The sequence below is a fragment of the Adelges cooleyi genome, unplaced genomic scaffold (assembly GCF_023614345.1).
Source record: "Adelges cooleyi isolate 19-005CV unplaced genomic scaffold, UGA_ACOO_1.1 ACOO_flye_CR_arks_rails_tigmint_CR_PRNA_23, whole genome shotgun sequence".
NCBI classification, from domain to species: domain Eukaryota; kingdom Metazoa; phylum Arthropoda; class Insecta; order Hemiptera; family Adelgidae; genus Adelges; species Adelges cooleyi.
In genome coordinates, this window is record NW_026095893.1 from 1,600,083 (window position 1) to 1,625,106 (window position 25,024).

General features: G+C 29.4%; 3 protein-coding genes across 5 annotated transcripts in view; 2 read left to right on the forward strand and 1 right to left on the reverse strand.

The window, feature by feature from the left end:
- The window catches only part of LOC126835931 (uncharacterized), a 98,475-nt gene that overhangs the window by 24,739 nt on the left and 48,712 nt on the right, over positions 1 to 25,024 (reverse strand). The gene's annotated exons all lie outside the window — the stretch shown is intronic.
- On the forward strand, positions 70 to 3,994 carry LOC126835927 (uncharacterized). Of its 2 annotated transcripts, none has more exons than XM_050568813.1 (11): positions 70 to 209; positions 473 to 539; positions 620 to 649; positions 718 to 741; positions 1,001 to 1,051; positions 1,420 to 1,449; positions 1,517 to 1,540; positions 1,630 to 1,680; positions 1,986 to 2,066; positions 2,871 to 2,966; positions 3,590 to 3,994. In XM_050568813.1, the coding sequence occupies exons 2-11, from the start codon at positions 479 to 481 to the stop codon at positions 3,829 to 3,831; spliced, it is 690 nt and encodes a 229-aa protein (XP_050424770.1). In that variant the 5' UTR covers positions 70 to 209; positions 473 to 478; the 3' UTR covers positions 3,832 to 3,994. The 2 variants fall into 2 exon arrangements, with proteins under 2 accessions (XP_050424770.1, XP_050424771.1); XM_050568814.1 differs by having other exon boundaries at positions 71 to 209; positions 1,986 to 2,012; positions 3,590 to 3,989.
- Positions 4,623 to 9,676, forward strand: LOC126835929 (uncharacterized). 2 transcript variants are annotated; one of them, XM_050568819.1, is made up of 12 exons: positions 4,623 to 4,757; positions 4,878 to 5,048; positions 5,171 to 5,237; positions 5,326 to 5,355; positions 5,431 to 5,454; positions 5,618 to 5,668; positions 6,034 to 6,063; positions 6,160 to 6,186; positions 6,327 to 6,377; positions 7,775 to 7,807; positions 8,270 to 8,365; positions 9,151 to 9,676. In XM_050568819.1, exons 3-12 carry the CDS (start codon positions 5,177 to 5,179, stop codon positions 9,384 to 9,386), a joined length of 639 nt encoding a protein of 212 aa, XP_050424776.1. In that variant the 5' UTR covers positions 4,623 to 4,757; positions 4,878 to 5,048; positions 5,171 to 5,176; the 3' UTR covers positions 9,387 to 9,676. The 2 variants fall into 2 exon arrangements, with proteins under 2 accessions (XP_050424776.1, XP_050424775.1); XM_050568818.1 differs by lacking the exon at positions 4,878 to 5,048.

The following is a 25,024-nucleotide window of genomic DNA, read 5'->3' on the forward strand; positions in this document are numbered from 1 at the left end:
AAATATTTAATTGAATTTTAAAATAACAGCTAAGTAAACAAATTAACTAAAGCACCCTAAATAATTTATTTCGATTTTCGACGGTTTCGGATTGTTATAAAAGCCACCTACAAGTTACAAGAAAATCATTTTAAAACAATTCAAGTTGATATTTAATTCTATCGTTTCAATATATTAATTGAGCAATACTAAACTAATCTTTTTATACTGTAAGTACGTTTTGATTACATTTTATAAAGTCTTACCAGTTCCATATATATTTGTTGTGTGTGCTTGCGATAACTACTAACCCGCTAAGAAAATATTGTATTAATTCGCAAATTTAAAAAAAAAGTTGTAATTTGCCAAGTTTGCCTTTATAAACAAAGCAGCGGTCGATTGGGTTAAATAAGTGGATCCTAGTAACATCTCAGCGCCACGTTAAAGCTGGTGAATGAACATAAAACCATTTAATAGTTATTATTACTTGCAGATAAAAATGAAAATTTTATGTGTTATTCTACCATTAGCCTTGCTGAATGTTTCGGTAGCTGCGTTAGGTGACTATTTAATTTTAACACCAGAAATGTACAAATCTAAAAAAAAAAAAAACTCAACATTTAACTTTGTTTTGTTATAGATGGATATGACAAGGAAGTTATCAAAACAAGTCAGTACATTTTTTTTTTTAAACAAAATAATTTTTTAATTTTAATAGTTGTACACAATTTATTACAGACGGATACATCGAGTCTGCAGGAAGTAAAATATAATTAAAATTATATCTATTTACTAATATATTATTTTAATGTTTATCTGATGATCAAATGATTCATAAATCGAAAATTTCACTCTCTTTCACCTGCTCAGATAACGAATGAAGTGGTGTGAAGGTGGTATTTTTTGTAGCCAGGGGGTTTCACTTAAATAGTTTATTATTTAATTTATCAACTATATAATATTACCATCATCAGTATTGCTTAAGTTTTTTCTAACTTTAACCGATATTTGTTTATTTTAGATAACTTGCCGCTTATAATTAAAAACATTGTTCTCGGACCATACACGATGCGTAATTATATGATTTTATAATAAAAACAATAATAAAGATTAAACATGTTTTGATATTGAAAAAAAATTTGCAGCGACATACCTTTATCTACGCAACTAGATCAGTGATATAAATTTTACTATAAAATCTCATCTCTACTTCACACATCATCTATTCATTACATTTTGTTCTACTCGCCTAATTTACTTTAATTGCACTATCACAGTATCCACTCGATACAAATAAAATAGATCCTAATCACATTTTTCTGAATTTATAAAGCATATGTATTTTCATCTTGTCTTCAGTCTTTTTTTTTTTAACAACATTTGTATTTCTTATAGAATACAAATTTAAACAATACATATAATACATTATCTTAATTACAGATGAAATGGCTTATATGTTATCAGTACCGGGTAATACTTCTTTTGAACATTATTTGGTATTCATAATATACATGAAATATTTTTATTTTTATTTCAGAATTCCCAGATGCCAACATAGGCCGTAATCACCTTTATATCTTTCACATACACATTATTGTTTCTATCTTAGGAAATTATATACATTAAAGTATATTGTGTTTTGAATTTTAGTATTGCTATGCAGCCAGATCAAAATGCAAACAGAAATAAGAACGTCAACTGGTAAATATAAAATTCGACTGTTTTATACATGAACTGTAATTAAATTTGATTGTTGTATTATACTTCTAAATGAAAAACTACAAAACATATTAAGTTAATATTTGTTAACATATAATTATATATATTTTCGCTTAAAACTTTAATGATCGTTCAAGACTTGTTGAAATCATCCTCGGCGGCTACTAGAAGTTTAAATTGCTTACATTATTTCCCATTGATTGTTCACAATTTTAGGATGGCTGTTAAAAATACAAAAAAAAATGTATTTTTTAATTGCATGATTGTTTTATACATTTTTGTTATAGATACCCGCACACCTGAGATAAACGAAGGTAATCACAATCGACCAACCAATTTTACGGATATTTTACCTGTTTGCTTGTGCGGTAGGCCGTTGTTTAGTCTACAATTCTTGCTGGTTTTGTAACTCAAAGTCATATTATTTATTACAAAACTGAACATCCTTTTTAAGAGGTTGCAATGGGTTTTACCAAAACCGTTGATTGAGTTTTCCTGGTTTTTACTCTTTGGGGGAGAGGTTAGCAAATCAAATTTTTGCCTCATTAAAGTACTTGTTATGTATTAATGCCAGGTGTTAAAAAAAAATTGGGAACATTACAGTTTATTAAAGTGTAATGCAAATCTACCAGGAGCAACTAATTTATTATTATTTTTATTATTATTTGTTGTTAAGGCAATTTTGATGGGGACATTGATCTGTCAATTGGTGAAGGGGGTCAATGGGAATTTGAGCGTGATTGAAAGGCATAATGTGGATGTGCATAAAGCTTTCAAGGAGTTTGAAACATGCGCTGGGAAGGGCAATGGTTGGATAGCTGCTTGAGGGTTAGTTTTCAGGTTTTCCTGGTTTTACTCTGGTGATTGTTATATTTTTTAAGTTAGACAATACAATGTATTCAAAACATATTCAAATATCTATACTACTTTAGATAAGGTTCGATTATGTATACAAAAACTATAGCATGCCAAAACATTAACTTCTAGGTATTTTTTAAAATTTAAAGGGGAGGAGTTAGGATTTTAAATTAGCTCAATAAAGTACCTGTTGTGTATTAATGTCAGGTTGTACAAAAATTGGTAAAATTACAATTCATTAAAATGAACTGCAATGATTTCACGGGCAATTGATTTATTATTATATACTTTGTTCATTATATTTTGTTATAAAGACGATTACGATGAGGAAATTAACCTGGCACATTTCGGAAGTCAAAGAAGAATTATAACAAGAGAAGCTACAAAAACTTTAATTCTCGCTGAAATACGTAAATATTCATATTTAATTGCTTTACCATAATATATGTATGTATATATAATAATTGTGTCAATTTCAATTATACTAGTTTTATTAAATTTCAAAAAAAAATGTTCATTTTCAATAACTATTATCAAACAATTATCATAACACAAGAGAAACATTAATTAATTTACAGAAATTCATTCTTAATTAAACAACAGACAAATATATTATTTTTTTTTTTTTAATAAAAGTGTAGAGGTCACACAACATAGGTAGTATTGGACTGGACACTATTTCTGTCATACACTCAGAGTATACTTGTTACTTGATTTTCAATATCAATTCTCTATAATAAATATAATTTCTTAACAAATACTTTTCTCATAATACACAATCCACTACCTACAGAGTTTTACTGAAAAAGATAAAACTTCAATTTTCAATGACAGTAACTTATATAATTAATTATTAAACAAACTATATGTATATATTTTTTTTAATTACATTTTTTAATACTTTTATAAGTAATAGACAAAATTAAAAATGTATACAACTTTAGGGTATTTTTCCGTGTACTCCTTATTTAAAAATATAGCACAACCAACAAATATACTAAATTTGAATTGGTTTTTTTTTTGTTTTTTTAAGGTGGAGGAGATAAAGTAAAAAAATATTTCCAAGATTTTTCGGACATGTGTCTTTTAATAGGGTTGTTCAAAAGTATAAACAATCCATATTCGTATATAGTAGCCGCTGAGCTTGACGAGACTGACACTTGTACTGTGACCGATATACACCTGAATGAATTCCGATACAGATCCATCGGTGGCGTTATTTGGGAAATAAAACCTAACAACGACCTAAGCAGGCCATTTGTTGATCAGTTATAATAGTTTGCGACAGGAGTGATAAGGATAACTCGGTTTACAATATAGTACCTACTATTATTGTTATATTTAAATAGTTTTTGCGTGCCACAGTAATATTCAAATAATTGTCCAATAAAATGTAGCTTATTTAATAATAAACAATAATTTTAATCACTACCATAAACGCATTTGTTGCTGCTTATGTATTGTACATTTTGTATTTAAACATTTTTCGAATTTTCCGAATTGGGATATTCTGAGAGAAAAACACTTTACTTGAATCATTTTGTCTTTGTCCCTCACACGTACCAATACTATTGACTTAATGTGTTCAAATGGAAACAGCAATTACAATTAGTTCAATTAATGTGTAGACAAATATTTGAAATTTCAATATTGTCGATAATATCAACAGTGTATTTGTTACTTTTGGGTTTTTGTTGAAGTTTTGAATTTTAACCTCCTAGCTGTTTTCAATGTTCCATCGACCCTGAAAATATTATATAGATTATTCATGTTTGTATAGGTAGTTATAACGTTTGTAATAGCGTCTGGCAACCCAAAATAATAAATAAACTCTACGACAAACGTTTTGAGGCAGCCATAACAAAATAAATCGGGTTTTTGACCTGGAAGTTCATACTAAAAATAATTTGACCCACACACTGTCACCGAGACGTGGTAAAAAAAAAAAATCAAGTATAAGATAGTCTAAACCATGTGAATTAATGCAATCATATTAATAAAAAAACAGCTATGCAAACAAATTAACATAGGCCCGCTGAAAATGTATTTGCATTTAATTGTTTCGGTCGACGGAAAAGACCATCCACAAATCTATTTAAAACAGTTTCAACCGTGTGACAAGCTGGTCGAATACCAATTTTGCTTATAAGTTGCATTGTTTCAAAAATTTAGTTGGGTAACACTAAACTACTTCTAAGATTGTATGTAATTTTTTTTTAAAAATATTTTTCTAATTATTTATTTTTGTGGTGACGTTTTAACCACTAAGTCGATTTTATTAAAGTTTTTAAAAAGTTGTAATTTCAAGTGAACATTTTTAGGGGTTTTATTTACTAAAAATCGTACACATAATTATTTTTCCATGTTGTCTTGTTGGAACTATTTTTAAAAGAGTCTACATTTTAAGACAGCCCTTTTGTTTTGGAACAAAAAAGTGGAATATTTTTAATTTCTATTCTTTATAAAATACTATCAACACAGTGGTTTTAAAGGTACAAAAATAAATTGAAATAAAAGTACATCTAACACTTCAACTCCACATATAAGCTGCACATATTCGATGAATTAAGCTGAGTCTAATACAAAGACGTTTAACGTTTACTATTGTTTGCAGATAAAAATGAATTTGTTATGTGTTTTAATATCGTTTGCCTTAGTAAAGGCTTTTGTGGCTGTATTAGGTGACTATATTTTCATTGGTTACATATACCAACATTAGGTAGTACAAATCTATAAAAAAAAAAACCCAATGCTTAACTTTATTTACAGATATACGTGATAAGCAGGTCATCATAACTAGTCAGTAAACATTTTATTTTCATACAAAATATACATTTTTTTTTAATTCCAATATTTTTATATAATTTTTTACAGACAGACATATCGAGCTTGCAATAGGTAAATTTTAATTTAAAAATAAGTATACACCAATGTAACTATTGTAATGTTTTTTTATGTGTTTGGCCTAATTAAAAAATTATATATTTTTTTTTTCTCTAACTATATATAATCATAAGTATTGCTTGTCCTGCCCCAAACCATTATATGTTGTTTCTTCTAGATTTCATGCCGAAAATAATTAAGAGAATTGTCCTTGGACCATCTTCGATGAGTAATTATAATTCTACAATAAGAATGACAACTACAACGTAGTTGTGTAACAGTAAAGCTTGCAAGTAGAAAAATATTTCGATAATTATATAAAAATTGCAACAATAACTTGTATCAACTCAAATTTATCAATGGTATAATCTTAATTTTATTTTTTTTCTCAATGAAATATTTTCGACAAGCAACTCAGATGTTACTATTGTTGACCTCAGCATGTGGTTATATTTTATACTACTCGCTACAATTACTCAAAATTAGCTATTACCACTCAATACGTTTTAATATAACACATCCAAGTGCATTTCTTCCAAAATGGATAAAATCTTATGTCATTAAAAAAATGCATTTATGGTATCTTAATTTCAGAGGAAATGGCTTTCATGTTGGCAGTACCAGGTATAAACTTTTTATACAAGAATAGTAACAATATTTTATTAAAATATTTCTACACAGTTGTTTGGTATTTTTGAAATTGTTATATTTTAATTTCAGAATATACAGACGACGATAACAAAAGCCGTAATCACCTTTATATGATATATATTTTAAATTTACATTAATTTTTAAATGCCTCACATATTGAGAATAATCATATAGTTACTTTCATATTAATCACGATAAAGAATTTGTGTTCAAATTTATTTTGTTTTGAATTTTAGGAATGGTACTGTATCAGATTCAAATGCAAACAGAAATAATGATGTCAACAAGTAAAATATACAACATTTTCACTTTTTTTACAAAAAATTACCAATTGATTATTATCAATTATATAAAACTAAAAATAAGCGATAAATATTCGATTGAAAAAACTGAATCACAAACCTATATGTTTTTGCTTAACCCTTTCAGACCCGAATTATGATCCCGTGAAAAAAAAAAATTTTGTCATGGATTCATTTAAATATCATTCAAACTAAGAAATTAAAAAAAAAAATTTTTTTTTTGTCGACTCAGTACTGAGATCCTGAGACTTGCCATTGTAATGGCAAATGGGCGTTAAAGGTTGTCATTCGTTATGCCATTAGGATGACAAACGGGCACCAACTGGTTGAGGTACAAAACAATAATAAACCAAGTTTTTTCAGTTCTATTTTTTTTTTATAAATCTTTACTGTTGACTAACACTTAAAACTATTTGTAACAAATAAAATTAACAATATACCTAGGTATAAAACAATTTTATTTATCATATACATATATTCTTTAGGTATACAAACAAAATTAACATTACATTTATAAAAAAACAATATATAGAGTAAAATGTTCTTTGAATAAAAACTTTAACAGAAAGAATAAAATATTCGTATTATTTTAAGAATAATAAAAAACAAAAATTAACAATTTAAATGTTTAAAATACTTACATTTAACGTATAAACGAAGTTTTTAAATTGCTCAGGACGATCAGTATATCAAATTTGATAAGAAAAATGCGGGTTTTATTATCTCTGTTGTTTGATAACAAAAATCGTTTACCAAGGTAAAATTAGTTGATTAGCAACACTTGACGCCCAATTGCCATTGTAATGACATACTATTGGAGGTACAATAAAATGATAACGGTAAGAGATAATCTCGATATTCAATCATAATATGCATACAATATAAATTGAGAAGCAAAAAAAAAAATATGGGATTTTTAGTGTTTATTTTTTTGTTGAAAATTGAAGATAATGTGAAAAAAAAAAAAAAATTTTTAGCCAACTTTTTTTTTTTTGATAACCTTTCATTATCTTTTCATATTTCGTCCATATTGCATTCTTATCATTTTTAACGTATTCTACACATGTTTTTACGTGTATATATATATGTATTACACAAAGATATTATTTGAATTGAATTTTATAACGGCTTTTATTTTGTTGTGCCATTATAATGGCACGCGGGTCTGAAAGGGTTAAAGTTTTGATAATTGCTGAAAACCTAATTCATATTAACCTTTGGCATAAACGGATTTACAACCGTGGCTACTATAAGTTCAAACTGTTTACATTGATTAATTAGTCTAAATGTTCTCAGTTTTAGGACGGCTGTAATAGATAATATATTTTTTAAAAAAATCTGTAAACCGTATAATTATTTTGTATTTTATATTTTTGTTACAGATATTCATATCCAGATACCTGAGATAATCCAAGGTAATCTCGATCATAATATTATATCAGGCAAAACTGAGCTTAATGTTTAAAGGTCTACTAGGACCTGCTTGGTCAATTGGGATTCGAGCAAAGTTAATGATAGGTCTGATAAGTTGTTATGACAAGAGAGCACAAATACAAAACTAAATTGATTGATTACATTCTTAGTTAGTACTACACTATTATTATACTATATAATAGTATATAGGTACACTAATACACTATATTATATTAGCTCTATACTAATTTGGGACTTGATAGTGTGTAGTTGACTTGATATAGTGCGTCATAACGGTAAATTACATTAATTTTTTTTTTGCCAATGATGGGCGAGAGGTTAGCATTATATATGTTTGCCTCATTAAAGCAAAAATTGGTAACATTACAACATTTATTAAAGTGCAATGCAATACTACCACGAGCAACTAATTTATTATTATTTTCTTATTATTTGTTGTTAAGACAATTTTGATGGGAACATTGATCTGTCAGTTTATGGAAATAAGAGAAGAATTATAACTAGAGAAGCTACAAAAACATTAATCCGCGGTGCCACACGTAAATAGTCTTATATAATTGTTTTATCATTTTATATATAAATATAATATTATGTTTATACAATAATTGAATTTATTTTAACCGTATTTACTTTATTAATTTATAAAAAAATATCTTTTTCAGTTATTATTATATTTAAATGATTACCATGATACAAAAAACGTAATAGTTCAATTACAGACATATCGCATTAGCAAACAAATTTAGTTTTAATAACCGAAGTATAGATTTACAAAACATGAATGTTTGACTAGACTTTTTTCCTAACAAACACTTAGTAAAAACATTATGGACATTAGACTTTGTTTTTTTTTTCATTAAGTTCTTGTGCTTTGATCGTCTATGGACTCTTTTGGTTTTAATACAATATCCGTTCTTTACATAACCAGTTGGTTTTTTTAACATTTACCCAATAAGTTATAAATAGACATTTTTACAATAAAATGGATGGCAACATGATGAAGTTGAAAGTTAACCTAAAAGTAACAATTATTAAGCTGTGGTGTCATTACTTTGTTTATGCTATGCAACAAGATATAAAAGCTACTCGTGTCAAAAATTAAAATTATTCTTTTATTTCATTATTATAATTTTTATATGGTATAGCGGTAGTAATAAAAATATTACAACTGACTTAATAAGTGATTACCAGAGTCTTGCCAGAGTAAGACTATATCTACTACATAATATTGGAAGGCGTTGTGTGTACATAACGTCTATAGTGACCGCTAACACATCCTTATCTTTTAATAAACAAGCTAAATTTGATCATGTTTTTTTTGAAGGTGATAACGATCGAGACTTCGAAGATTTTTTCGCCATGTGCCGTTTAATTGGCTTGTTCAGAAGTATAAAATATCCAGAACTATACATGATTAAAGCTGAGACCGACAAGACGGAAACTTGTATTCTAACAGATAGAAACGGGAAAATTATCAGATACAGATCCTGTACAGATGACCGTATTTGGGAATTAAAACCTAATGATGACCTAATTCAGCCACTTTCTGATCAGTTATAATTATTTGGACCAGGATTCACATTTCACATGAGCAACTCAGTTAATAATAGATGCTATATTATTTTTTTATTGACTATTGTCGCTAAATTTAAATTATTTAATAGTTTCAATCATAGCTGTAAACATGTTTCTTGCTAATGTATTGTATTTATATTGTTAGCTATTACTCTTTCGCATATTTTCTGTAGAACCACATTAGAGTCTTAAAAAAGCGCTAATCACTAGTCAAGAAAATGATTTTCCATAATACATTTCACATCATATAAATTATAATTAACTACATTTGGAAATCGTTTATTTTCTATTTATATCTTTACTATTGAAATTCAATTTAATAAAACATAATTTAATGTTTATTATAATATAACACACAGGCTATCCAAATTGAGAATTTCATAACCAAATATCACTATTATTAGTTATGAAAAAAAAAAATGAATTCACATATCCCATATCTTTATAAGTCCTTTTGGTAGAGTTTAATTTTTAAGTGGATAATAATGCATTGAATATTTCAAATGGTTGATCGGTTAGAAAAATAATGAAATTTTCAATAATGTGAAAAAAATATTTTTGCCACGAGTCTGTTGATACTCACTGTGGTGATTTCTTAACGAGCTGTATAGTATTAGGCTGTGCTTGGTTAGGACTTTATTGCTTTTTTTTTAGTCCCACTCAATAAGAGTACGTTAAACAGCTTGGCCCAAATTATCTTGGATAAAACTACAAACGCCCCGACATAAGCGAAATATTAGCTACACTATTTTTAGCTTGTTTCCATAACAATATAATATAAATGGTGTACAGGCCAGTGAACAAATTTTCGACACTCTTATGAGTTAATGTGAATCGAAAACTTAAAAAATTATATAAAATTAATAAATATATATTTAGAATTTTTTTGCAAATTAAGCTAATTGGTTTTTTTATTCATGGAAAAACGTCTCTTTTGGCCATTTTATTTTGCTAGTATTATAATAATTAACGTTATAATAAAACCAAAAAAAAGCCAGTACAGAGTCGAGACATAGTAATGACGGGGAAGTCATGGATCTACAGGAATTATTATAACTGTAAGTGAATCTGTGGATAGTAGGTTCAAACCAGTACAGTCCAAACCAAGCACAATATAAGAGCATCGACATTTTTAAAAATTATTAAAATTGATTTGGTGTTTTTCTCGATTTTGAAGGGAAAGGGCTGAATTTTTTGAATTTTTAGCCCATTACTACACTTTTAAGGTACGATTTCTGATCTTAGGATTTGCTACACGAAGAAATCGGTTCAGCGGTTTTTAAAGATTTATTGAGTACAGACCAGAAAAAAAAAAATTAAAAACATCATTCTAAATACGATACAACCTCAAAGCATCGAAGGTAAAAAGGTTGTATAAACAATATAATATTATTATGTGACATATTATAATATGTGTTGTATACATAAAAAATAGTCTGGCGTATCATTTTGCATTTTAATAGCACACACACGCCGTGCTTTGAGAATCTGTTGTTAAACAGCAAATATCGTTTGATTTATTATTTGTCAGTTTATAGTCATAATAATAATGATATTACACAAAATATAAATAGTATAAACACCTGTATTAAGCGGTTATACATATTGTTATTGGCACTCTAGGGCCAAATCTTAATATTGGTATTTTAGTCGAGTAGCTATTTATTAGTACATATTATTAATACACTTAAAGACTAAAGTAGTCATCCTGATTTTAAAATATACCTTAAACTTAAAAATATATTTGATGTTTTGTCACTTGTGCTCTTTTATTTTATAACTATTACGAACCTAATGTAAACAATTTTCATACGTCAAACTAATAGTACTATTGGTAATATTTAAAACGCAATATTTGTATAAATACAATACCTGAGGTAGTTTTTTTAAAAATGTTTTTTAGATTGTTTTTCTTAGAAACATAATATAGGCAGAGTTAATCATATCGATTCGTAGCGTTAACTGATTAATCTTAGTAAATAGTAGTTATTTCATGCAGCGCCATCTAGTGATGGACTGTCAGTTTATAAATAATTCACTCTATCATCCCTAGATGGCGCTGCATGGAATGCGACAGGCTCTGTAGTTGCATATCGAAATTGTATGGCTTTTTATACGGCTTTAATGTGGTTCTTTCCCAAGTATGGGAATATTTACACCACTATTGCAATATTATCCGAACATGTGAAAAAGTATAACAATATAATTACAATACATAGGCAACAAATGTTCTTCTAGTCGTGATAAAAACTACTTATTTATTAATACATTACATTTTTTGACAATTTTTGTACTAGAAGGTTTACGAAACTGAATTATATACAATTCTAATAGTACTGTAAAATAAGTTGCCCTTATTCCAAATAGTTCACTTGTGCAGAAAGTTCCTGAATTTCCGCATTATTAGCATCTACTTCAAAGATGCAGCCACCAATGATGATGAGTAGCTGATAATATTTATTTTTTATGTCTGTTAGAATACAAATTCCGTCCTCGTCAACCTCAGCAGCCATTACAAATGAATCTGGGTAATTTATACTTCTGTGCAATCCTATTAAATGACACAATAGGGGAGGGGGGGAATCTGCGAAATTTTGATTGTTGCAATCTTGAACGGTGAAAAAAAAAATACCAATTTAGCTTATATTTTGTTACTACTTTTCTGTATTTACTAGATACGACTTTTACACGTGTATGACCACTCGTAGAAATAAAAATACAATTACAGAGTGTCCGTATTGTGCAGACATGTCACTCTTAGTGTTCATATTTTAAATGGTAGGAACAAGGTCGAACACCCTATCATAACCAATAGATTCAATCCATCAAAATGGTAAAAAAAAATTTTTTAAAAATACCGCATCGGAGCTAAAAAATTCAGTTTGTTTCATGTTTAATTGTATTAGATAGAAAAATAGAAACTTTTAATGTTAAAAAAATATTGTCATTGGAAATTGAATTTTCCCCTTGTTCAAGGTATAACTCTGTAGTGGATTGTGTATTTTAAGGAAAAGGTGTGTTAGTAGTGTGTCTAGATGTTAAGATAAACCCAAAGCATTCTCATTTTTTTGGAAATATAGCAACACTAGTACTCTGCTAATCACTTATTGGGTCAATTGATACAAAAACTAATTTCTCATATTTTTTTTTTAGTATTGTGCATTGTCACCTATTAAATATATTGTAAAATGCATAGCATAAGCTATGATAGAAAAATATTTTAATAAACTATCAACGTACGAGTGAATTATGTGAATTTTATACTACTATTTTTATAAATTAAAACATTTAATTAATTTTACTGAGATAAGAATAAATCTTTGATACATGCGTTTGTGAATTAATCATTATTATTATAATTATTGTTATTCTTTGTTAATGATTATAATTAAATACATTTTTTTAAATACTCAGCATATATAAATATACAAAAACTATTACAATTAATTTTTTATGAATATTTACCTAATATACTGTTGATTATAGTTTTGAAAGCTTTCCTAGTTGTATTTCGTCTCTCTATTCCAAGATTTGACAAGCATATGTTTCCATCAACTATAAAAATTAATAAATAAGCGTGTTGCTTAGAAACTAAACATAAGTGTTTTTACCGTGATAATTTAATATTTTATTAACGACTAGTCTAAGTACTGCGACTAGCGAAAATGAACAAATATTAATCAAATTAGTCATTGAATTTGATAATAATTACAACAGTGTTAAACATTTTGGTAACATATTTTTATTGTAAGATGCTGTGCAGTGCATGTGTTTACTAAATAAGACTATTTCTAGAAAATATTTAAAACTTCAATAGAGATAATTGTCACACATATACATCGGCTAGTAAGTACAATCTACATCGTTTAAGGCATACATTAAAAATGTTAAACAATATTCTTAGGTAATTAATTAATTTGGGATAAAGAGGCAACATTTTTTTTTGTTCGGGAAATCTGTCTAAATAATACCGATTAACTTTTACACCTTTTGATTGATTGTCTAAGCCATGAGGATTATTTAATAAATGCGAAATTACTTTGGTATTCAACAGGAACAGGAAGCTCTGTCGAAAAAATATATAAAATAAGTATACAATTATTAATGACAATACGTTATTATATATTTTGATCGATAACAGTCAGTCAGATCAGATCAACGCCAAATATAAATAATAGTAATAAATAATAATATAATTTAAACTATTTCCATTTTGAAAAATGTTTAGTTTTATAATTTTGAACTCAAATCGAATGTTTATCATAAATCAGTAAAAATGTTAAATTTTATATTTACCCGGGTCTTGGACTAATTCTGTTTTAAAAATCTGCAAAATGCTTTCTAAAAATCAAAACCAAAATAATGTTTTTATTCTTCTTTTCTTATGATCAAAATAAATGTGTTTTTTATTAGGTATTCTAAATCAATATTATATGTGCAAAATATGATTGGCATGAAACATGAACTATAGTATAAAGGTGTTTACGCTCTGGTTTGTAAGTTTTACCATGTTCTGAAATGAAAAAGAAAACATTTTATACTTGCTAATGTCGAAGAATTATGTGAAAATATTTACCATGTACCAAGAAAACTATTATCCGGTACTGCCCATGTATAAGACATTTCCACCGAAATTAACATATCACAATAGTATTTTAAAAACATATTGGATTTAATTTTACTATTCTATTGTAGGCTAGAACACCGAAGTCAAGGTAAAACAATTAAACGTGTATTAATAATGTGGAAAAAAGTTTATGCCTTTTAATTAACATTAAACGTTGTTTGTCAGAAGTAGTCCTGCATAGATAATCATTTGTGGTTGCAATTTTGGTATTGTTTTCAATAGTACATTTTTTCTACTAGCAATAATTTTCATTACTGTTGTAATTGTTTTTATTATAGAATTACGATTACCCGTTGATATAGTTTTCGAGCACCATCTTTTCAATTGTAGGTAACAGTCTGTCTAGAATAAACAAATAATGAGCCATTGGACAGTTCCAAGTGAGTGTCTTAATATTTAATGTGAAAACTTTACAGTAAGAGTATACCGAAATTTAGACAATAGATATATTTTTACAATGACGTGATTTATGTTAGGCGATCAAAAGCGTTCAAGTCGATGTCGAAATTCAACGGTTTAATAATTATTGTAACTTCACAGTGATTGTTCTATTGTATAAAATTATACCAATATTGTGTAAAATATTGGTACAATACAATTTGTAATCTTAACACGACTTATTATACACAACAAACATCAGCTGTTCCAACAAAGATCATTCATGATAGTCCCTTTAGTTTTTCAATAAAATCCGTTAAGGATTAACTCCACTCACCCTGTTCAGTTCAAAGTCCATTGCCAAGTGTGCTTAAAGTAAGTTATAGTAAATCACAAATAAATTATTTTGATTTTAATAGCTTGAAAGAATTTACTCAGTGCTTGGAACAATGACACTTCACTCTTAGTCCGAACAGGTTATAAAAACGTTGATAACCAGACTAATATAACAACACAATATTAGGTATAATCAGTATATTAATTTTAAATATACATATCTTACTTCTTATATCAAACGTATCGATATATCTATCTGTAAAAAAACAATTTTTAACAACAGTCACATTTAAGAATTTTCAAAAGGTATTTTGTACGGCAAAGAAATGTTACTGATTTGTTAATTCGATCTCTTTGATGGGATTCATAAAAAAAAACATTAAAAAAAAAAATGTTCAAAAACATTTAAACAAATTCTAGCTATTTCGCTTCACGGAAAAATCATGGATGTGTTTTTAGCATATTTTTGCTCACCTCTTATCTCTTATATTGTATCTGTTATCGCTTATACCTTATCTCTTATCATCTCTTATATTGTGGAAATGGTGACATGAAATTTCTCGTCTCCAGCTCAATAACACATCCATATTAAAAAAAAATTAAATATATTTGTCAGTTTTAAATAACAAATAAAGTCGCTGTATTTTTAATTTTCAATAGAAACGAGTGTCTTATGTCCTTCACGATTGACCTTGTACAATGAATGTGTTATGATTTTTTTCCGTATTAGGATTTGCTCTAAAACATATTATATTTTTTACTCGGGTTGCTACGCGACAGAAAAAAATGCTCTATAAGCGATTGGGTTTTTTTTTCCGATGGAATAAATTAACGTCATAATAATTTTCATAGTTATCCGTATACCTTTGGAACGTTGCCCGGTGGCGGTATTCTTATTCGGGCGGGATGGCCGACACACCGGATATGAAATGATGGCATGGTTATAATGCGGTACCAGCCGCCTTGCCCGTGTTCTTGCATCTTTTACCCCGTGGCTCTATTGTGGTTTTCCCCGTGATGAATGGGTGCTCGTACAAAAATATATATTGCAGTGGTAGCTGCAGGATCAGCTGCGCCACGATCAGCAATATTTCCATTAGACGGTAGTTTATTTAAATATATTTTTTTAAACCCCATAATAATAATAATAATAATAATAGACTGTACACTGTCAAGTCGACAGTACCGCGACCAAAGTGTGACAACACGTTATTTTTGGAAATTTACAACATTTTTTTCTTATATTTTCAAACCACCCATCTCATCGACACGCCCGAATCATCTCGATCAGTTTTTCTCTATAGTGTTTCGACGGACTTAACAGTAGTCAACAAGAAGTCAAGGACCACGAGGGCCGACACTTAACGCAAGATAATGAGCGGAATCGGCTGGTTTATGGAGTTGGCCAAGGCGAACCAAAAACAGAAGAAGAACTTCAGCAAAGAGATAGTCAAGGGCATAACAACAAGGGGACGGCTCTGAAGAGTCTGATCCAGGCGGAGACTAAAGCCAACCTACTGGAGAACAGGAGAGTGGCCAAGTCCACGTCATCGGTCGAGACGCTTGTAGAGGAGTTTGCTAAGAGCAACATTTGTGCGTGTGGCGCGATCTAGCGGTCAAGCTTAAGATTAAGTATATTTTGACATTTTCATGTCTTTGCTCTGGCACATAACCGAAAAAAGCGTTCTTTACAAAACCGTTACAGGAGGTAGGAGATAGGGGGCAGGAGATAGGGGATGGGAGATAAGGGATAGGAGATAGGGGATGGGAGATATGGGGTAGGATATAGGGGTAAAGATTAGGGTAAAATATAGGAGATAAGAGATATGTTGTACGTTCAACGTTCAAGTTAGAACTAAATGATAAATTCAAAATAGTTTAAGGGCCCAAATTCTCTAAGAATTGTTTTAAGCCAGATATTAAGCGCTACAATATTAGCCAGAAACTTGATGTTTTAATACAGAATACAACTCCGGTTGATGTCTTTATGACTTTTACTCGTATAAGAATAAAACAAATTTATTAAAGAAAAAAAATCAAGAAACGGAACATCAATTCTATATTTGTTATTTTCTCTGAAGGTCTTTTTCAATAACGTTCTAACGAAATTCATTTGTTTTGCAATAAAAGTAACGAACGACGGGCTGGGCTTCTCGATTCGGACGGAAGATCTAAATGCGTTTGAAGCGATAATCGACTAAACGATTCTTTTGGCGCGACACGATAAATTGTAAAGCCTTTGGAAAAGTAATAATATCAATACGGTACGTCGATTTTTTTTTTTTTTTGCTTTTTGATTTTACACGTTTATTCAACGGTTCGAAGCGACATTTTCGTTTAAAGTATTGTCGAAGGCGACAAATTAAAAACTCGTCTAAATCATCTTTGTAGTCCTGCTGTAACATTCCGAACGGACGGTTTGAAAAATGGTGAAAAAAAAACCAAATTCCGTCGACCGTCAGGCACGTTGGCAACAAGCGCGAATCGTTTTCACACGTCTAACGCGCTACGAGTACCTATAATATTAATAACAAGAGAAAAACAATAATTCATAATAGAATGTTCGATTTTCAGTTTTTATACAATACACACGTGTAGTACATCCACGCAATAGCCGTAATCCACCAGAGCTTTCAAAGAATTAGTACAAGTCGGTTGCCGCCAGTGTATTGTTTTCTATGCAAGTATTATAATACTTGTACCATCATACCGTATACAGCGTGATCATTTTATCGTGAAAATCTCATAGGGTGCAATGAGAAATTGAGTTTTTTTTGCTTAGTGTTTCTACACACATTGTATAGATTTGAAATTGTTTACAATTTGTTTTGTTTTCACAACCCTCCCAACTTAGTTCTTTTGATAGCAGCTTTTGAAACTTAAATGGTAACGCATATGTTTCATTAACTTTTTAACTAAATTAAGAATAACGTACTTAGAATTTTGACTGTTCGATAGCCAGTTTTGAACAACTATTTTTAAAGTTAAAAAAGTATAAAAGGGAGGGGTAGTGCGCACAGATAAAAATAATACTTCACTCCACCTTTCCACCTGCTATAAACTTGAAACTACAAAAACTTCAAAAATAGTTATCCAAATCTGGTCGTCGACCAGTTAACATTTTTAATATATTATTCTCAATTAAAAAGGTTAATGAAATGTATGCGTTATCGTTTAACTTCATTTAAGTGAATATAAAAATAATTAGTTTTAGGAAAGAATAGGAACATAATTTGTTTTGGAAAATTAAGATCACTTTATATAAAAACATTATGAAAAAAAAAAATCAGTTTTTAATTAAACCCAATGAAATATTGAGTGGTTCGCGATAAAATGTATCACCCTGTATTATTTTCGCCAAACCGATGTTATTGAGTTACTTCCAACCTGGTTTGCTATGATATGTAAATATCTACACGAGTACATGCCGTTGACAAATTTCTATAACAGTAAATAATGTGCTTGGAAAACGCAAAAACCGAAAGCGACTTCAAAGCGGAATTATAATACAGCCATACGATTGTACTCGGATTCGTTAAATTCGACAATACGTGCAGATCGTGGCTTACTAAGTGCATTACCTTGCTGGGAGGTTTTTTTTAGTTTGGCAACATTGGGTCATTTGAACAATTTGATATTTTAGTTACGAGCTGGGGTTGCAATAAGTTAAATATTATGAAGTAAGCGAAAGGTTGAGTTGCATTGTGACCAGAATGAGGATGGCCATTTTATCATGAGCGACTTGATATCTCTTAAGGTTTAACTATGTACCGATTTAGACTGTGTATAGTTTGAATACTGCTAACTTTTATCTGTACTAAACTAAAGTTTAACCATGGCTAAATTTCACTTTTTTACTTTATGCTTAAATTTGATCTTTTAACACTTCCATGTTTAGTTTAGACATTAGTTAAAACATTTTCCGGTACTTGATTTGACTTTGCTTATCATTGCTTATTACCTTATTTTTTAATTATTTTCAATTTATTTATTTAAAAAACTTACATGTCTGATCATCTACTTAGGAAGTTATAAACTTACCACTACCTTTCTTCTTAATAACAAGAGTCAATATCACACTTTTAGTTATGCGTCAAGAGAACACATTACATTACATGTTATGTTTTCATCAACAAATAAACTGTGGAACAATAATATATACACATGTGTATGGTTATTATGTATGTTTAATCATTGTACATTTTAAATCATAAATTTAACATTAAATTAAACAGAATTCAAGTTAATATTCAACAATTTTAATAAAATTACTATAAATTTTAGATACACAACGAACAAGTATTATGGAAAAGTAATTGCACTGAATCTGAATCATTATATACATTATTATTAATAGAATTCAAAGTTAATATTCAACGTTTTTAATTAAATATAAATAAATTTATATTAAATTTTAGATACACAACCAACTAATAATATGGAAAAGTAATTTCACTGAATCTGAATCATGCATTTTTGTTTTATTTTGAATGATATGTTACCAAATATTATCTGACGCTAAAATGGTGGCTTCGTTGACGTACTCGAAACCTAGATATCTATAGAAAACTGTAAACACCTCGTTTTCAAGCTTATTCATTTCTTCAACCATAACATCTTCATGATAGTTGCTATACAGTTGTTGGATTTGTACGTTGTCCGGCAGTATGCAATAATTTTTTTTGAACATAACCAAAGGGGTTTCTTTAAGAACATCAATTGACCGGGACACTTTTCCGGAAAATGCCATCAGATCTAATTTAAAAGTTTGGTCGTCTTTCCCCGTCATGTCCTCACGTGATATTGCTACATTTTTTATTTCATTTATATAACGAATAATGCTCTGCAAACCTTGAACTATTTCGTTATTGATTTTTTCCAACGGAGCCAATCCTATTAAATAGCGCAACGCTGAAGAAATAAAATCCAACATTAAATAATGGTTTTCCAACTGTTCCACCGCAGTGTTAAACACAATCTTGGAATCCTCCAAGTCAACCGAACCCCTAATGGTGAGCAAACGTTCATCATGCGTTAAATTTACTTGAAATTTTTTACATACATTGGTTACTTTTCTTTGCACCTTATCTATACAACGTCGTTTTTTTATTTTGCATTCTAATAAAATGGCGTGTAATAAATTTAAAAACGTTAACATCGCCTTGGTGTACACACACCCCAACAAATGCACGATCATGTCATATTTGTTGTCCACGTTTTTGACATGGACAATACGGTTTTCCATATTTATGTCGTATTTTTCGTTTAAATCCACATCGAATTTGTACAAATCCATTCCTCCGAACGTCGCGACTTCATCAGCTGCATTCTGATACTTAGCTATAGCGCCAATATGCTTCCATCCATCAAATTTAAGAAGAAAGTCCAGTGTGTCGGCTAATTGTTGTTTTTCGTCAGACGAAATAGCCGTTATATTTATGCACACTATTTGAAAGAGCAATAAGCTGATTGCCGATAAGCAATCCATTTTGACGAACCGCGGTATTTAACAACACATAAAACGTTGTGCACGTAACTGTACTTGCGTGTACTTGAACCAAACGAAACTAAAAGAACACACAAAAATTGTACACCTGCCTTGACGGTAGGTGAACACTAAAACGCGTTGAAAGTTATTTTTTTAAGTCGACTACTGTAATAAATACAGTAGACACCATTATATACAAGGTGATCCACCTGATGTAAGACTCTCGTTTGCTATGACAACATGAACGAGGTCAATGTTATTATTTAATGGAAAAATGTTGTGCTACAACTGTAAAACCGAACGAATATTGATCTTAAATTCAATTGTTGACAATGGCATAGAAAACGAAAATTGAAAATGTTTTAAATTGTTTTTCTACATTTTTATGTAATTAAAAATATATAATTCCATTAAAAAAAAAGGAAGCCTCTACTTCTTTTACGTTCAAGCGATTAATGTGCAATTTTTCGATGAAAATGAGTGTGTTACTTCAGATGGATCACCCTATATGTTATATAAAAAATAACCTATATTCATTTGGTAAGTTTGCGTTTGAGTAAAACCTAAACGTTTTGAATTTGCGCATTTCTATTTAGATCTACTTCCATAACCCAAGTACTAAACATCCCATACAAAATCGAATTAAATAAAAATAAATTTGCTCTCTTGGAATTATTTAGAAAAAATTATGTTGATTGGATACAGTAATGCAGACTATATAGGTTACTTGGCTACACGAAGGTCAACATCTGGTTCAGTGTTTAAGTTGGGATCCGAAGCTATTGCATTGAGTTCACGCCACCAAAAGTGTGTTAGCTTTGGCACAACTGAATCAGAGTACGTAGCTTTAAGTAATGCAGTACAAGAATTAATTTGGATATAATTACTTTTATGTAAATTACTCAAACAGCAAGAAATGCAACCACTTATGTATGAAAACAATCAGAGCACTATCTGACTTGTGAAAAATCCTGAATTTTACAAAGGAACAAAACATAATATGTAATAATAATAATAAAAGTTGCTGACATCATGACCAAGCCGACTCCACGAACTTAGACAAATGTTAGGGGTTGTAAATATTGATATAATAGTATAAGGATATGTTGTTTAAGGGGAAGTATTGGTTTTATAAGCCAAACATCATAATACATTATTCAACAATATTAAGTAATAGGAAGTGACATAAGTGTAGTTTGATTTAGAGGTGAAGATGTGTGGAATCGATAAAATAATTTCAGTGAATAAAGAAATGTGATGGGAGTGGGTTTAGTTTAGTAGGCCTCATATGTTAGTATAATACGAGTAATAAAAAAATAGGAAGAAATGCAAAACAGTCTGTCTCTGTAGTAAGGCTATTCAACGGACAATGTAGCATTTATTTCATATCGAATGTATCCCTTATAGTTGAAAAGATGGTAGTTGAACTTTTCATTTGCTGACTCATAATCCGAACTATCTATTAATAAAAAAATGGGTTTTCAGCCGAGTCTGCAACCTACACGAAAGAGCGTTTTCAAGTCTCGTTGAAGTACTGAATAAATTTAAAGTAGTGGTGGAATTATAGATAATGATATAGTATAGTAATAAGCAGTAACAAGCTAGTATATTAAAACATCAAGTTTTTGGCTAATATTGTAGTGTTTAATATCTGGCTTAAAACAATTCATAGAGAATTTGGGTCCTTAAACTATTTTGAATTTATCATTAAGTTCTAATTTGAACGTTGAACGTACAACATATCTCGTATCTCTACCCCTATCTATTAACTTATCTCCTGCCTCCTATCTCCTACCTCTAACTCCCTTCCCTTATCTCCAACACCCTATCTCTTACCCCTATCTCCTACCCCTATCTTCTACCCCTATCTTATATCCCTTGTAACGCTTTTGTAAAGAACGCTTTTTTCGGTTATGTGCCAGAGCTAAGATATGAAAATGTCAATAAACCCTTTTATGTGAAACTGTAGATAGTAAAAATTCAGCACAGTTCAAACCAAGTACAGTCTGAAACGCTATTAACAAACCAAGGACAGTTCAAACCAGCACGGTAAAAAAGTGCCAAATGGTTGTCCAGATAAATCTGTGAACACTTGGACCTCACTTTGGTACTCTCTTACTTTGCTAACTTATAATGTGAATGGTTTGAATTGTGCTGATTTAGACTATACTAGGTTTGAACAGTGCTAACTTTTGTGATTACTGATTTAAAGTTTAACCGGGTCTAGATTTTACTTATTTACTCTACGCTTAAATTTGTACTATTTATACTTCCATGTTTAGTTTAACCATTATTTAAAACATTTCCCTGTACTTGATTTTACTTTGCTAATTTGTTACTTTATTTTTTAATTATTCATATTATTATCTACGTGACGTGTGTGTTATAAAAGTGATTGGCAGGGACGTTGAAAATCGATAGAAAATGAGATAAGACTCGTGGAGTTATACAAAAATATCTTTCTACTAGTTTATTTCCTATACCTCGTCCGTCATTATAAGGTTTCTAATAACGTGTTATGTTTTATTCAGTATGACGTTCATAGGCATAGCCTACGTATAATACTTTTTTCTGTACTGGTTATTAATTATTAAAATTTTCGTTGAAATATCCTATTTAATAATGCTCGAGACTGCTGATTTGTTTGAAAAATTGTTTTTCTGAACATTTTTCAAAATGTACAATTTTTCAATATTTTAAAATAAATTACTAAAAGCTAGCGTATCGAGTTATCAACAATTTAAAAACTTTTTTCTACCGACTAATTAATTTGATTATTTTACAACAATTCTCGGACACTTTGATTGTGATGGGAATAAAATTAAAATCATTCTTTAGAAATGACTATGATATTCGGACAAAAAAAAACGAGTCCTCATTGTTGTTCATATTAATATAGTTACACACTACGGTATGAACTCTAAATTAAGATTTCGCAAAAAATTACCTTTACCTTTCTTGTTAATAACCAGAGCAAGTAGCACTCTCTTAGTTTTGCGTCAATAAAATACTTAACAAAACATATTTTGTTTTTATCAACAAATCAACTGTGGAACAATAAGAGATACATTTACGTGTACTGATTTAGACTGTGCATAGTTTGAAAAATAACTTTTGTCTGTACTAAACGTAAGTTTAACCATTGCTAAATTTCTCTTTTACTACTTTATGCTTAAATGTGTTCTATTAACATTTCCATGTTTAGGTAAGACATTATAAAACAATTTCCGGTACTTGATTTTACTTCGCTTATAACCTTATTTTTAAATTATTTTCTATTTATTTATTTTAGTCAAAACTTAAAATATGTGTGATCATCTACTTAGAAAGTTATAAACTTACCATTACCTTTCTTTTTAATAACAAGAGCCAATATCACTCTTTTACATTTGCGTCAAAAGAATACTTTACATTACATGTTATGTTTTCATCAAAAAAAAAAACTGTGTAACAATAAAATATACACATGTGTATGGTAATTATATATGTTTAATCATTTTACATCTTAAGTCATAAATTTAACATTAAATTTAATAGAATTCAAGTTAATATTCAAAAATTTTATTATAATTAATATAAATTTTAGACACAGCGAACAAGTATTATGGAAAAGTAACTGCACTGAATCTGAATCATGATATACATTATTATTAATAGAATTCAAAGTTAATATTCAACGTTTTTAATTAAATATAAATAAATTTATATTAAATTTTAGATACACAACCAACTAATAATATGGAAAAGTAATTTCACTGAATCTGAATCATGCATTTTTGTTTTATTTTGAATGATATGTTACCAAATATTATCTGACGCTAAAATGGTGGCTTCGTTGACGTACTCGAAACCTAGATATCTATAGAAAACTGTAAACACCTCGTTTTCAAGCTTATTCATTTCTTCAACCATAAAATCTTCATGATAGTTGCTATACAGTTGTTGGATTTGTTCGTTGTCCGGCAGTATGCAATAATTTTTTTTGAACATAACCAAAGGGGTTTCTTTAAGAACATCAATTGACCGGGACACTTTTCCGGAAAATGCCATCAGATCTAATTTAAAAGTTTGGTCGTCTTTCCCCGTCATGTCCTCACGTGATATTGCTACATTTTTTATTTCATTTATATAACGAATAATGCTCTGCAAACCTTGAACTATTTCGTTATTGATTTTTTCCAACGGAGCCAATCCTATTAAATAGCGCAACGCTGAAGAAATAAAATCCAACATTAAATAATGGTTTTCCAACTGTTCCACCGCAGTGTTAAACACAATCTTGGAATCCTCCAAGTCAACCGAACCCCTAATGGTGAGCAAACGTTCATCATGCGTTAAATTTACTTGAAATTTTTTACATACATTGGTTACTTTTCTTTGCACCTTATCTATACAACGTCGTTTTTTTATTTTGCATTCTAATAAAATGGCGTGTAATAAATTTAAAAACGTTAACATCGCCTTGGTGTACACACATCCCAACAAATGCACGATCATGTCATATTTGTTGTCCACGTTTTTGACGTGGACAATACGGTTTTCCATATTTATGTCGTATTTTTCGTTTAAATCCACATCGAATTTGTACAAATCCATTCCTCCGAACGTCGCGACTTCATCGGCTGCATTCTGATACTTAGCTATAGCGCCAATATGCTTCCATCCATCAAATTTAAGAAGAAAGTCCAGTGTGTCGGCTAATTGTTGTTTTTCGTCAGACGAAATAGCCGTTATATTTATGCACACTATTTGAAATAGTAATAAGCTGATTGCCGATAAGCAATCCATTTTGAC